This window comes from Choloepus didactylus, chromosome 2 (genome assembly GCF_015220235.1).
Source record: "Choloepus didactylus isolate mChoDid1 chromosome 2, mChoDid1.pri, whole genome shotgun sequence".
Taxonomy (NCBI): domain Eukaryota; kingdom Metazoa; phylum Chordata; class Mammalia; order Pilosa; family Megalonychidae; genus Choloepus; species Choloepus didactylus.
Genome location: NC_051308.1, coordinates 247,002,535 through 247,016,693, shown reverse-complemented (window position 1 = coordinate 247,016,693; position 14,159 = coordinate 247,002,535). Strand labels below are relative to the sequence as shown.

General features: G+C 68.6%; 1 protein-coding gene across 3 annotated transcripts in view; it reads left to right on the top strand.

The window, feature by feature from the left end:
• The window catches only part of AGRN (agrin), a 30,673-nt gene that overhangs the window by 15,071 nt on the left and 1,443 nt on the right, over nt 1–14,159 (top strand). The window contains exons 3-35 of one of the 3 annotated variants that reach the window (XM_037828763.1): nt 2,504–2,719; nt 2,855–3,079; nt 3,185–3,409; nt 3,534–3,740; nt 4,465–4,683; nt 4,757–4,951; nt 5,045–5,245; nt 5,322–5,470; nt 5,539–5,644; nt 6,025–6,141; nt 6,218–6,382; nt 6,484–6,627; nt 6,715–6,839; nt 6,920–7,025; nt 7,126–7,434; nt 7,513–7,650; nt 7,994–8,121; nt 8,266–8,380; nt 8,457–8,576; nt 8,693–9,010; nt 9,278–9,470; nt 9,790–10,005; nt 10,109–10,338; nt 10,439–10,573; nt 10,808–10,904; nt 11,005–11,169; nt 11,268–11,379; nt 11,617–11,628; nt 11,793–11,909; nt 12,016–12,208; nt 12,283–12,370; nt 13,291–13,515; nt 13,824–13,927. In XM_037828763.1, coding sequence (XP_037684691.1) covers nt 2,504–2,719; nt 2,855–3,079; nt 3,185–3,409; nt 3,534–3,740; nt 4,465–4,683; nt 4,757–4,951; nt 5,045–5,245; nt 5,322–5,470; nt 5,539–5,644; nt 6,025–6,141; nt 6,218–6,382; nt 6,484–6,627; nt 6,715–6,839; nt 6,920–7,025; nt 7,126–7,434; nt 7,513–7,650; nt 7,994–8,121; nt 8,266–8,380; nt 8,457–8,576; nt 8,693–9,010; nt 9,278–9,470; nt 9,790–10,005; nt 10,109–10,338; nt 10,439–10,573; nt 10,808–10,904; nt 11,005–11,169; nt 11,268–11,379; nt 11,617–11,628; nt 11,793–11,909; nt 12,016–12,208; nt 12,283–12,370; nt 13,291–13,515; nt 13,824–13,927 — 5,415 coding nt within the window. The remainder of the gene's footprint in view (nt 1–2,503; nt 2,720–2,854; nt 3,080–3,184; nt 3,410–3,533; nt 3,741–4,464; nt 4,684–4,756; nt 4,952–5,044; nt 5,246–5,321; nt 5,471–5,538; nt 5,645–6,024; nt 6,142–6,217; nt 6,383–6,483; nt 6,628–6,714; nt 6,840–6,919; nt 7,026–7,125; nt 7,435–7,512; nt 7,651–7,993; nt 8,122–8,265; nt 8,381–8,456; nt 8,577–8,692; nt 9,011–9,277; nt 9,471–9,789; nt 10,006–10,108; nt 10,339–10,438; nt 10,574–10,807; nt 10,905–11,004; nt 11,170–11,267; nt 11,380–11,616; nt 11,629–11,792; nt 11,910–12,015; nt 12,209–12,282; nt 12,371–13,290; nt 13,516–13,823; nt 13,928–14,159) is intronic. The other 2 variants (XM_037828762.1, XM_037828761.1) reach the window with 2 other exon arrangements.

The following is a 14,159-nucleotide window of genomic DNA, read 5'->3' as shown; positions in this document are numbered from 1 at the left end:
CAGCCAGAGCCACTTCTCCAGGGTGTAGAGGCAGGGCCGGCTCCGCGCTCTAAACCACCGCTTTGCCTGCTGCAGCCACCCTGGGAGCCAGGGAGATGGTTGGGGACATGCCTGGGTCACAGAGCAGGGAGATGGATGCGCTGGGAACCCCCTCCAGCTCAGCAGCAGGGAGAGTACCGGGTGGGTGTGGTGACCAGCTGGGGAGATGGCGAGGACCCACTGGACTGACCTGGAAGTCCCCGGGACCTTGGGGTGGATGGGGGTGAGAGAAGTGGGGCAGGAAGGAGGTGGCAGCACCTGGGAGGGCACGCAGAGGGCCGGGGGGAGACGCTCCAGAGCTCGGTGAGAGCGAGGCCAGAGGGGACGCTCCCGCTAGGATGGCTCTTCTGACGAGCTGTAACAGCTGCACCCTCTAGCACTTTGCAGATGTGGGCTCATTTGGCGAGGCAGGTCCCGTTGTCCTTATTTACAGACGGGGAAACCGAGGCACGGAGCAGTAACTGCCCAGAGCCATGCAGTGACTGCAGACCTGGTTGTGCCTGGCTCCGGGAACCAGGAGGGGGAGGGGAGAGGAGGACAGGCCGTGGGCTGGTGGGGAGGGGGCTCTACCCTGGCCTCTCCCCCAGCCGGTGGGTGTTCACCATGTTCCGGCCCGCAATGCTGGGTGGGGGCAGGGATACTCACAGACACACAGCCCTCCGGGTGGGCCGTCGCCATGGCAACCGCGGGCTCCTGCTGCCAGGGCCGGCCCTGCTCCCCCATCCTGGGTGGGTGGGGTCGCGCCCTCCTCCGCTGTGACTTATTAATGATAATGGCACCCGAGGAAAATGTATTACACTGTAGCAGCTGCAGCCCCAAGGGCCCGCCCCGCCCCCACGGGTGCAGCTGTCCTGGGCGGGGGTCTGGGGGTTCAGGCCTGGTGTCTGCCTGGGCACCTGCAGCCACCAAACAGGGCCAGGTGCAGCCGCCACCTTCAGGCCGTGCCAGCCCTGCCCTGCTGCAGTTAATTGTTCACAATTAAAGTCTTAAAAAAATAAAACGACAGTGAAGCCCCCACCCCCACCCCATGCTCACCTTCCCAGGGACGGTCACTGTGGTCCTGTCCGGCCATGGCCGCTGCATGTCGGTGTGAAGGCCCAGGACCGGGGACAGCTGGGGGCCTGAGGGGCAGGATGGGGCAGAGGGGCTTGACGGGGGCTGGCCTTGAGGGGAGGGTGGAGGGTGACGGGGGGAGGGTGTGCAGGCGCCCGGGAGGGGAAGCATCTAGAACAGCAAGCGGGGGAGGCAGGGGGAAAGGTGGAAAGGAAGAGGGTCTGGGCAGGGGCCGGGGGGCCTGGTGGGGAGACTGGGGGCGAACCCTGGGGCAGCAGCTCCCAGGGGCGGCGAGAGGGGGCTGGGAAGGGCCCTTGGCTGCGGTGGGTTCCTGACGGCCGTTCCGTGGACCCCGAGGGACCCCGCACGGTTATTTCCGATTGGTTTTGACTTACGGTATCGTGGCAAAGAGACCAGGAAACTTACTCATTTCATTGTTCTCTGCTGGCCGTGAACAGTCTCGTCTTTGAGTATCGCCTCGATTATACAGTCGGCAGGCCCAGAGGGCACCGGGTGCAGTAGCTGCGCTGCCCGCCGCCTCCCCACTGGCGATTTGTATCTGTTTTCTGTATCCATTTCAGGTTTCGTCAACTTTACTTTTGTTTCTCAAGGAGTCAGCGTTTAGCTTTTATGATGCTTTCACACGATCCTTGTCTCTTTCACTTCAACTCTGTTATTTCCTTTTCATTTCATTGACTTGATGCTTTTTTTCTAACTTTGCTCCAGTTCATTCCACAAGCATTAGGTAGTAATCTCATCATTATAAAGTTCAAAATGTTTTTTACTTCCCATCACAATTTGTCTCAACTTAATATTTATGTTAATTTCTGAATGTGTGTGGGTTTTCTCTTTATCTTTTTGTCTTTGGATTTCTAACTTAAATTCATCATCATTGAAAATTTGCTTTGTGTTATTTAAATATTTTGAAATTTGTTGACATTTGCTTTTCTTGCCTACTATTTGGTCAATATTACATACTCTGTATTTTCAAAATAAATGTGTTATTCTGTAGTCGCTGTTGTGTAACATTCCATAATTGGCATTTTAGATAAAATTGGTTAATCGTTTTGACCTAATTTGAACTTTTTGAACCTATGCCATCACTGACTTTTTACTTGTTGAATCTGTTAATGTACATAGAATGGTGCGTTCAAAAGCAAAATCTCCAGGCCGGTGAGGGCTTGGATTCTGCAGTGGGGAGAGGAAACTTGAACAGACGGCACTGATGCGGGGACAGCCTCCCACTGTGGGGTGCACCAGGCTGGGGGCCGGGCTCTGGTGGGTGGGTGTGCACGTGCGTGTGCACAGCGGTGGTGAGTGCACGCGCAGGTGCACAGCTGTGTGCATGTGCACGGGGGCCTGGGCCCAGGTGCCGGGCAGGGCCAGCTCTGACCCTTCGCCCTGCCCACAGTGTGCCGGGGAGTGCTGTGCGGCTTCGGCGCTGTGTGCGAACCCAACGCTGAGGGGCTGGGCCGTGCATCCTGCGTGTGCAAGAAGAGTGCCTGCCCCAGCGTGGTGGCGCCCGTGTGCGGCTCGGACGCGTCCACCTACAGCAACGAGTGTGAGCTGCAGCGGGCACAGTGCAGCCAGCAACGGCGCATCCGCCTGCTCAGCCGGGGGCCCTGCGGTGAGGGGTCCAGCGGTGGGGGCCCAGAGGTGGGGGTGTCCAGTGGTGGGGGCCCTGCGGTTGGGGGCCCAGAGGTGGGGGGCCTGGGGTCAGGCCGACCGGCCGCCCGCGTGACCTCACCTGCCACTGCCACAGGGTCCCGGGACCCCTGTTCCAACGTGACCTGCAGTTTTGGCAGCACCTGCGCCCGCTCGGCAGACGGACGCACGGCCGTGTGCCTTTGCCCCACGACCTGCCCAGGACCCCCCGAGGGCACCGTGTGCGGCAGCGACGGCACCGACTACCCCAGCGAGTGTGAGCTGCTGCGCCACGCCTGCGCCCACCGGGAGAACATCTTCAAGAAGTTCGACGGTGCATGTGGTGAGCCGCGCTGTGGCGTGTTCCCTGCGTGTGGGGGGCGTGTGCACACGTGTGTGGACACGGGTCGGCGGGCAGTAGCTCCCTGACCCCGCCCCGCCCCCACAGACCCCTGCCAGGGCGCCCTCAGCGACCCGAGCCACGTCTGCCGTGTGGACCCGCGCACGCGGCGGCCCGAGAGGCTCCTGCGGCCGGAGAGCTGCCCCCCGCAGCGGGCGCCCGTGTGTGGGGACGACGGGGTCACCTACGAGAGCGAGTGCGTGATGGGCCGCACAGGGGCCACCCGAGGCCTGGTCCTGCAGAAGCTGCGCTCCGGCCGCTGCCAGCCACAAGGTGGGCAGGGGCCTCGCGTCCTCCCTCGTCCGCTCCCTGGCCGCCCCCCGCACGCTGTCCCCACACCCCGCGCGGGTCCCCGGGCAGCCGCCTCCCGGTGACGCCCGCCCTCGCGGCCGCCCAGACCAGTGCCCGGAGCCGTGCCGGTTCAACGCCGTGTGCCTGGCCCGCCACGGGCGCCCCCGCTGCTCCTGCGACCGCATCACCTGCGACGGCACTTTCCGGCCCGTGTGCGCCCAGGACGGGCACACGTACGACAACGACTGCGCGCGCGGGCAGGCCGAGTGCCGGCAGCAGCGTGCCATCCCCGCGCAGCACCAGGGGCCATGCGGTGAGCTCCCGCGTCCTGCCTGTGGCGCTCACGGGGCGGGTGGGCCGGGGGGTCTGTCATCACACACCATCCTCATCCCGGTCACACTCTCCTGGGGTTCTGGGCGGGGCGCGGGGCGGGGTCCCTTGTCGGGCGCAGCTGTGCCGGGGGGAGCGGGGCCGCGGAGGGTGCAGGCAGCTGGCTCCGGGGCTGGGCCCGAGGCCGGGCTGCGGCGTCTCTCCGCCGTCTGTCTCGGTCGGTCCGTCTGCCCATCTTTCTGGTCTCTCTCTGCGTCTGTCCGTCCCTGCTCCTCGGTTCCTCCTTCCCTCTCGGCTCGGCCTCTTGTGTCTTCCAGCCTGACGTGTGGCAGGAGGAGGTGCCGCGCCTGCCCGGCCGGGAGCCCACAGCCCGAGGTCGGCCCCGGTGCAGCGGGTGGGGGGCGCGCTGCTGCCTGGCCTTGCGGTCCCCAGAGCGATGTAACAGCCCCCCACGCGGCCCCCGGGCATGACGGGGGTGCTGGCGGGCAGTGGGCAGAGGCTGGGGGCTGAGCTGCCGGTCAGGCCTGTGTCCCGCCGTCTGTCACGTGTCCTTCCCTCTCTCTGCCATGTCCTGTGCGTCTGGCCCTTCCTGGCTCTCCTCTGCCATCCCCCACCCTGGAGGGGTCTGCTGCGTGGGGCTGGGGGCTTCGTCTGCTAGGAGGGGGAGCCAGGGGAGCCCCGCTGAGCACCATCTGCCTTCTCTCCAGACCAGGCCCCCTCCCCATGTCGCGGAGTCCGCTGCCCGCCAGGGGCAGCATGTGCCGTGAGGAACGGGGAGGCCGCGTGCGAGTGCCAGCCGGCGTGCCCGGGCGCCTACGACCCCGTGTGCGGCAGTGACGGCGTCACGTACGGGAGCGTGTGTGAGCTGGAGGCCAGTGCCTGTGCCCTCGGCCGGGACATCCGCGTGGCACGCAGGGGGCCCTGCGGTCAGTGCTGGGCGAGGGGGGCGGAGGGCTCACGGGGGCACCTGCTGTCATGGTGACGGCGCCCCCTCCCCAGAGCGCTGCGGGCAGTGCCGGTTTGGAGCCCTGTGCGAAGCCGAGAGTGGCCGCTGCGTGTGCCCTTCGGAGTGCGTGGCCACGGCCCAGCCCGTGTGTGGCTCCGATGGGCACACATATGCCAGTGAGTGTGAGCTGCACGTCTCGGCCTGCACGCGCCAGGTCAGCCTGCACGTTGCCTCGGCCGGACCCTGCCGTGAGTGGGGCCGGGGAACTGGGGGGCCGGGGGCCAGGGTGCGGCGTCACACCCGGTGGGCTCTGCTGACCCCGGGCCTGGACCTCCCTGCAGAGACGTGTCGGGGCACAGTGTGCGCCTTCGGGGCTGTGTGCTCGGCAGGACGCTGCGTGTGCCCACGGTGCGAGCGCCCCCCACCGGGGCCCGTGTGCGGCAGCAACGGCGTCACCTATGGCAGCGCGTGCGAGCTCCGCGAGGCGGCCTGCCTGCAGCAGACTCTCATCGAGGAGGCCCGGCCGGGGCCCTGCGAGCAGGGTGGGCCTGGGGTCTCGGTGGATGTGGGTGGGGGGGCCGCGGCGTGGGACCTGCCGTGACCTGACCCCTCCCGCAGCTGAGTGCGGCTCGGGGGGCTCCGGCTCCGGGGAGGACGGCGAGTGTGAGCAGGACCTGTGCCGCCAGCGTGGGGGCATCTGGGACGAGGACTCGGAGGACGGGCCGTGCGTCTGTGACTTCAGCTGTCAGAGTGTGCCCCGGAGCCCGGTAAGCCCCAGCCCTGCCCGGGGGGCAGCCAGGAGAGGCCGCGGCCCACGCTGAGCTCCCCCCTCCAGGTCTGTGGCTCGGACGGGGTCACCTATGGCAGTGCGTGCGAGCTGAGGAAAGCAAGGTGTGAGTCTCGGCAAGACCTGGACGTGGCAGCCCCGGGCCCCTGCCGAGGTGAGTGTGGATTCACTTCAGGGTGCTCTCTGGTACTTTCTCAGGGGCTCTTGGGGACCAGTCACGATGTGGCATTGGTGCTGCGCCTGCCCCCCGTGGTTCTGGAGGCACGTGATTAGGTGGTGGGAACACGTCTCCACACCCGTCTGTGGTTTGCACACATCCACTGGGCCGTGCGTGCGTGGTCCTGGCTGCATGTGTGTGCACACGCTCCTCTGTGTGCAGGCCTTGGGCCAACATGTCCTCAGCCGCACACGAGCTCTGCACCTACGACCCCAGCCCCGGGCTCCCGGGTCCGGAGCAGTGGCAGCAAGGGCGGGCGCTGGGCCCTGGGGGCTGCTGGTGCCATGCGGCGTCTCAGGCCATGTCCCCACTCACAGGCCCCACCGCAGCCCCACTGCCACCCGCGCTGCCGCCGCACTGTGCCCAGACCCCGTACGGCTGCTGCCGGGACAACGCCACGACTGCCCAGGGCGTGGGCCTGGCCGGCTGCCCCAGTGAGTGTCGGCCCCTCCCCGACGCGGGCCTGGAGGCCAGGCGGGCACGTGCCCATGCCCTGCCCTGGCCTTGCAGGCGTGTGCCAGTGCAACCCGCACGGCTCCTACGGCGGCACCTGTGACCCAGCCTCCAGCCAGTGCTCCTGCCGTCCGGGTGTGGGGGGCCTCAAGTGCGACCGCTGTGAGCCTGGCTTCTGGAACTTCCGCGGCATCGTCACCGACGGCCACAGCGGCTGCACCCGTGAGTGACTGCAGCGTCCTGGGCCAAGGCTCTGCTTCCCTCACCTACCAGGACGAGACCCCTCCAGGCTCCGGTGCCTGACCCCTGACCCCTGCCCCCAGCCTGCAGCTGCGACCCCCGGGGTGCCGTGCGGGACGACTGTGAGCAGATGACCGGGCTGTGCTCCTGTAAGCCCGGGGTGGCCGGCCCCAAGTGTGGGCAGTGTCCAGGCAGCCGTGCCCTGGGCCCCAGCGGCTGTGAGACAGGTGAGCCAGGCCCTGCCCCAGCTCCCTGTGGGGGTCCCAGCACGTGGCTGGGCCGCTTCAGCCCGGGGGTCTGCATCTGCACCCCAGACTCCACAGTGCCTGTGACCTGTGCCGAGACGCACTGCGCGTTTGGCGCATCCTGCGTGGAAGAAGCCGGTTCTGCTCGCTGTGTGTGCCCAGTGCCCTCCTGCCTGGAGGCCAACGCCACCAAGGTGCAGAGGGGGAGATGGTGGGCCGCGGTGGGGAGGGGAGGGCGGGGTCCTCCACCGAGTACCCTCACTCTGTGCCCCAGGTCTGTGGGTCGGACGGAGTCACCTACGGCAACGAGTGCCAGCTGAGGACCATCGCCTGCCGCCAGGGCCTGCACATCTCCGTGCAGAGCACCGGCCCCTGCCGGGGTGAGGGTGACCCCTGACCCCACCCAGTCCCACATGACCCCTGATCCCACCCCACATGACCACCTGACCCCTAACCCTGTGCCCATTTGTTCCCCTGCAGAGCCTGCCCCTCCCAGCCCCCACCCGACCTCTGCATCCGAGGCCACTCTCAGGCTCCTCCCCAGTGGGGCCTTGCCAGCCCCGCCCAGTGCCCTCCCCCTGGCTCCCAGCAGTGCCCCCCGCAGCCAGCCCACTCCTCGGCCTTCATCGTGGTCTGGGACCACAGCCAGCATCCCCAGGACCGCCGTGCCCCCAACAGCTGCCCCAGACACAGCTGGCCTGGCCACATCTGCCTTTGGGGAACTGGGCAGCACGGACGGCGACAACGAGCTGAGTGGGGACCTGGAAGCCAGTGGGGCCAGCTCTGGGGGTGAGCTGGGCTCAGGGGTGTGGTGGGCAGAGCTGTGGGGTTCCCACCCAGAACACGGCTCAGGCTGCACCTCCTCAGGGCTTGAGCCCCCCGAGGACCTTGGCACCGGGCCCCCTGGGCCTCCCGTCGAAAGGGCCTCCTGCTTCAACTCACCCTTGGGCTGCTGCGCGGACGGCAAGACGTCCTCCCTGGACGCAGAGGGCTCCAACTGTCCCGGTGAGTGGCCGGCCGGGCGGCCCGGACCAGCCCACGTGGTGGCCGCCTGCCTGGGGCCCTCCGGCTTCGGTGCGCACATGTGTGGGGTCTCGAGGCCTGGGACGTGCCCAAGACCCTGTGGCTAACCCATCTCGCGGCCAGAAGCCCGGGGCTCCGAGGAGTCTGTCTGGTAACTGGCGTCAGCCCCCTCCCCGGGGTTCCCGTTGCCCCACTAACCTCATGACCATCTGACTAACGCCCCTGCCCTCCACACCCCGTGTGGCCTGCCGCGAGGCCCGTGCCCGTGGCCAGCCCGGGAGGCCAGGCGGGTGCCGGGCAGGGCCTCACTGCCCCTTCCCCACAGCCACCAAGGCCTTCCAGGGTGTGCTGGAGCTCGAGGCCGTCGAGGGGCAGGAGCTGTTTTACACACCAGAGATGGCCGACCCCAAGTCGGAGCTCTTTGGGGAGACCGCCCGGGGCATTGAGAGCGCGGTGAGTGCGAGGGGTGGCAGGATGTCCAGCCCTGGCCCTGCACCCAGAACAGAGCACAGCACCGGGCGGGAGGACGCCGAGAGTGGGGCAGCTGTCTGCCGGGCCCCGGCTGCCCCCAAAAGCCCTCGCTCTCCCTGTCCCCAGCTGGACGACCTCTTCCGGAACTCAGACGTCAAAAAGGACTTCTGGAGTGTGCGTCTGCGGGACCTGGGACCCGGCAGCTCCGTCCGCGCCATCGTGGACGTGCACTTTGACCCCAGTGAGTGTCCGTCCCTCTTGAGAGGCTGGGGGGGCTGCCGCGGGCACCCCCGGGCTCAGCGCATTTTCTCCCGCAGCCACGGCCTTCCGGGCGCAGGACGTGGGCCGGGCCCTGCTGCGGCAGCTCCAGGCGTCCAGGCGCAGGCCCCTGGCGGTGAAGCTGCCCCTGCAGGAGCACGTGCGTTTCATGGACTTTGGTGAGCGGCCCTGGGACCTGGATCCGGCCTGGCTGCCCAGCGCTGACCGCCTGTCCCTTCCCTGTACCCCAGGACCCCTCGCCCAGCCCCCTGACAGCTCCCCCCCACCCCCCCAGACTGGCTTCCTGCATTCTTCACCACGGGAGCCACCACGGCCACGGCCGGAGCCACCACGGCGACCCGCCTGCTGTCCCCTGCCGTGACCCCCCGGGCCCCCGGCAGGACCACAGCCCCCCCACACACGCACCGGCCCCCCGCCACCACCCCGAGCCGCGTGCCTGGACGCCGGCCCCTGCCCCCAGGCACCCTGAGACCCCCGAGACCCTGCGACTCGCAGCCCTGCCTCCATGGTGGGACCTGCCAGGACCAGGACGCCGGCTCGGACGTTGCCTGCAGCTGCCCCCCCGGCAGGGGAGGTGTCGTGTGTGAGGAGGGTAAGGCAGGTTCGGGGGCAGTAGGACCAAGGGTTGGGGTCTGGGACTGGCTGGAGCAGGGGGCAGGGCCTCTGGGGATGGGAACGGGGGGGGGGGGGGGGGGGGGGGGGGGGGGGTCCCCGTGAGCCGGGGTCTTGGCAGTGTGGGAAGGCAGGTTAGGGGGGCTGTGGTTGAGGCCGGTGGTGGTGCCCGGGGGGCCGGCTGGAGGGCTGGGCTGGGCGGGGGTCCCGGCCTCGGCGTCAGCCCAGGCCTGCCCCTCGTCCGCAGCGCTGAGCCCCTCGGTGCCCTCCTTCGGGGGCCGTTCCTTCCTGGCCTTCCCCACGCTCCGCGCCTACCACACGCTGCGCCTGGCGCTGGAGTTCCGGGCGCTGGAGCCGCAGGGGCTGCTGCTCTACAACGGCAACGCCCGGGGCAAGGACTTCCTGGCGCTCGTGCTGCTCGGGGGCCGCGTGCAGCTCAGGTGTGCGGCGGTACCTGCGGTGCCTGAGGGGCGGGGCGGAGCCTTTGGGGAGGGGCCTGCGAGGGAGGGGTGTGCCTGCGGGCAGAGTCTCGGTTGAGGGGCGGGGGTTGTAGGTGGGGCCTGCAGGGGGCGGGGTTGTGGGTGGGGGCTGCAGGGAGGGTGGGGGCGGGGTGGTGGGCGGGGCCTGCAGGAGGGCGGGTGGTGGGGAGGGCGGGTGGTGGGCGGGGTCTCTGGGGAGGGAGGGGCCTCTGGGTGGGGCGGGGCCGTCCTGAGCGCCTGCCCCTCCTCCCTCCACCTTCCGTGTCTGCTTTCCTCTCAGATTTGATACGGGCTCCGGCCCCGCGACACTGACCAGCTCTGTACCGGTGGAGCCAGGCCGGTGGCACCGCCTGGAGCTGTCACGGCACTGGCGCCGGGGGACGCTTTCGGTGGATGGGGAGACCCCTGTCCTTGGCGAGAGCCCCAGTGGCACCGATGGCCTCAATCTGGACACGGATCTCTTTGTGGGCGGCGTCCCGGAGGACCAGGCCGCTGTGTGAGCACTGCCCAGACCCTTGGCCCTGGCTGGCAGGGGACACGAGTGCTGACCCTGGCTGTCCTGCTGGCCCAGCCTCTGACCCCGGCCCTCCCACCGGCAGGGTGCTGGAGCGGACGTCTGTCAGTGAAGGCCTCAGGGGCTGCATCCGCCTGCTGGACATCAACAACCAGCGGCTGGAGCTGAGTGCTGGGCAGGCAGCTGTGGCCCGCGGCTCCCGGGTGGGCGAGTGCGGGCGCCACCCCTGCCTGCCCAGCCCCTGCCACGGCGGGGCCCCCTGCCAGGCCCTGGAGGCTGGCGCCTTCTTCTGCCAGTGCCCACCCGGCCGCTTCGGTGAGGACAGTCCCAGGGCAGCGTTGGGGGTGGGCTGTGACTGTGGGCAGGGCCAAGCCTCACAGGACTCGCATCCGCCGCCCCTCTGCATCTGCTCCAGGCCCCACCTGCGCAGACGAGAAGGACCCGTGTGAGCCGAACCCCTGCCACGGGGCGGCCCCCTGCCGTGTGCTGCCCGGGGGCGGGGCCAAGTGCGAGTGCCCTCTGGGGCACGGGGGCCCTTTCTGCCAGACAGGTGGGGGCGGGGCGAGGGGAGGGTCAGGGTGGGGCTGAGGGGGTCAGAGACCAGGGTAGGGCCGAGAGTTTGGGTTCGGGATACATTAGGGTCAGGATGTGGGTTGTGAGTCACGTTCGGGTTCCAGGTGCAGCTCAGGGTCAGGACCAGGCCAGTGTTGGGGCTGGCGGGCAGGGAAAGGGTCAGGGGCCCAGAGCGGGCTCTCCTGTGAGACCCCACCCCCACCCTGCACAGTCTCAGAGCACAAACACCCCTGGCTCCTCCTGGCTGACTTCAGTGGTTTCTCCTACCTGGAGCTGAAAGGCCTGCACACCTTCGAGCGGGACCTGGGGTCAGTGGGACAGAAGGGCGTGGGCAGCAGCCACGGGCCAGCCCAGGGGGCAGTGGGAGTCAGTGCCCTGGCAGGACCCAGCTGAGGCCCACGCCCCCAGGGAGAAGATGGTGCTGGAGGTGGTGTTCCTGGCCCGCAGCCCCAGCGGCCTGCTGCTCTACAACGGACAGAAGACGGACGGCAAGGGAGACTTTGTGTCCCTGGCCCTGCATGACCGCCACCTGGAGTTCCGCTACGACTTGGGCAAGGGCGCGGCAGCCATCAGGTGGGCGGCCGGTGGGCACGGGCACGGTGGCTCTGGACCGGCTGCAGATCAGGGGGGCCAGCGGCCAGGTGACCACTCATGGGGCCCCTCCTCACCAGGAGCAAGGAACCAGTGGCCCTGGGCACCTGGACCAGGGTCTCGCTGGAGCGGAACGGCCGCAAGGGTGTCCTGCGAGTGGGCAACGGGCCCCCCGTGCTGGGCGAGTCCCCGGTGAGTGCCTGGGCCGTGGGGGGCCGGGCCTGTGTGCCCCCTCTCTCCCTGCTGCCCCGCCTCCTGCCTCGTCTCCCAGGGGCGTGCCGTGCAGCCCCCACCCAGGCCCGGCTCTCACTGGACTCTCTCTCTCTCCCCGTCTGTCCCGTGCCCTCCGTCCGTCCGTCCCCCCTCTCTCTGCACCCCTGCTCTCTGGCTCTCGCTCTGCAACCCCCCACCCTGCTCTCCGGATGTCAGAAATCCCGCAAGGTACTGTCTGTCCCCTCGTCCTGCTCATCATCTCCTGCCTCCCCTCTAGAGTAGCCCCCTCCCCACTAAGGAGCCCATGTCGGCCGTATCTGTGTGACTGACTCGCTTCCCGGCTGGGCTGGGGGCCACGCCGTGGCTGCCCCTCACCCCGCGCTGCCCCCCAGGTGCCGCACACCGTCCTCAACCTGCAGGAGCCGCTCTACGTGGGGGGCGCCCCCGACTTCAGCAAGCTGGCCCGGGCAGCCGCCGCATCGTCCGGCTTCAACGGCGCCATCCAGTCGGTGCGTGGGGTGGGGGCCGCTGGGGTCTCCGTCCTCCCGGGTGCTGCCCCGGGGGAGGCGCTGCTTGCCCGGCAGGTGGGGCAGCCCCTCTCTCGCCCTCCCGCAGGTCTCCCTGAGGGGCCGCCAGCTGCTGGCCCCGGAGAACCTGCTGCGGGCGGTGGAGGTCTCAACCTTCCAGGACCACCCCTGCACCCGGGCCTCAGGCCACCCCTGCCTCAATGGCGCCTCCTGCCTGCCGCGGGGAGCCACCTACGAGTGCCTGTGTCCCGGCGGCTTCTCAGGGCTGCACTGCGGGGAGGGTGAGTGCGTGGGGCCGGCTGGGGCAGGCCGGGGGGAGCCCCCGCAGATCCGGCCCTCACCCGCTGTCCCCCAGGGCTGGTGGAGAAGTCGGCGGGCAGCCTGGACACCCTGGCCTTCGACGGGCAGACCCACGTCGAGTACCTCAACGCCGTGACGGAGAGGTAACGCGCCTGGGCCCGCGCCGTCCGCCTGTCTGTCTGGTCCTGTCTGCGCAGCGTCCCGGGCGCACCTCTGCCTGCCCCCCTCCCGCTCTCTCTCACTGTTTGTCTCTTTGTTTCCAAGCGAACTGACCAATGAGATCCCAGCGTAAGTAGCGCCTCACCTGCGCTATCCTCTGCCCCTGACCCTGACCCCCGACCCCGACGTCCTGTCCTGAGCTCATCCCAGGCTGGAGCTTTTCTGTCGCAGACGGAGGAGGGTGGGCGAAGGGGCAGCTGTGCCCAACACCCCCTGGGATGTGGAGAGTCACCCCTTCCCAGCCACGTGGAGCTGGGTGGTCTCAGAAGCCCTCCGTGGCCCAGGGCCCTGCCCCCAACCAGGCCCCCCGGGCGTCCCTGCGCCTCGCCGCCCGAGCCCTGCCCATGTGTGTCCCCACACCTCTCACCTCCTGGGGTCTGATGTCACGGGGCGTGGGGAGGGGCTGCTGCACCCCCAGCCCCCCGCATCTGCCTGTCTGTCCCCTGCTCACTGCCTCCTTCTCTTCCTGCCTCTAAGCCCCGAAGCTCTGGATTCCGGGTCCCTCCCCAGGTGAGCTCGTGTCAGTGCCCGAGGGACCCGGATGCGCCGTCTGCCTGTCCACTGTCCATCTCTGTCTGACTGTCTTTTTTTTCTACCTGGCTGTCTGTCCGTCCCTTCTCCTGGGTCTGTCAGTCCTTCTGCTTTGTGTCTGTTCATCTGTTCCTCACCTCCCAACCTGTGACTCTTGCCTCTGTCTCGTTATCCGTCGGTCTGTCTGTCCATCGGGCTGTCTCCCTGGGCTGCCGCCACCAACACCTGTGGCTGTTTTATCCTCCTGGCCCCTCCGCCCCCGTGCCACCCCCCGGGGCGCTGCCTGGGCCCTGACCCCCCTCTGCCCGTCCAGCGAGAAGGCTCTGCAGAGCGACCACTTCGAGCTGAGCCTGCGCACTGAGGCTACGCAGGGGCTGGTCCTGTGGAGCGGTAAGGCCACCGAGCGGGCGGACTATGTGGCGCTGGCCATCGTGGACGGGCGCCTGCAGATGGCCTTCGACCTGGGCTCCCAGCCTGTGCTGCTGCGCTCCTCCGTGCCCGTCAACACTGGCCGCTGGCTGCGGGTCAAGGCACACAGGTCTGTGGGGTGCTGGAAATGCCAGGCGGCCCGGGCCTGCGAGTGCTGCCTCCTCTTGGGAGGCCCGGCCTGAGGACCCTGGCCAGAGCGGGGTGGGGGAAGCAGTCACAGGCCGAGAGGCTCCCGACTGCATGAGGGAGGGCCCCAGTCCCTCATGCACCCCATCAGAGCCTGGCCTGTGGGGGTCACCCTGCCCGTCCACCTGGTGGCAGTACCGTGGGGTGAGGTGCCTGCAAGGTGCAGCGTGAGCGGGCACCAGGGGTCAGCAGGTCAGGGGGCAGAGCCTGATGTTTGCTCCCCACCCTCAGGGTGCAGAGGGAGGGCTCCCTCCAGGTGGGCAACGAGGCCCCCGTCACTGGCTCCTCCCCGCTGGGCGCCACACAGCTGGACACAGATGGGACCCTGTGGCTGGGTGAGTGCCAGGGGCAGGGGCAGCCAGGCTCTCAGGACCTGGAGGGGACAGACCCCTCCCTGGACGGCAGAGCAGGGCCTGTCCTCTGTGGGGCCCGGGAGGGGGGTCTGGGGGCACATGCAGGACGCCCTGCGCCTGCCGTCCTTGGTCATCCAGGTGTCAGGCGGGTTGCCAAGTACGGGCCCATCGGTCTCTGGGTCCAGCTGGGCAACCGTCCCTCTGTCTGCCCACA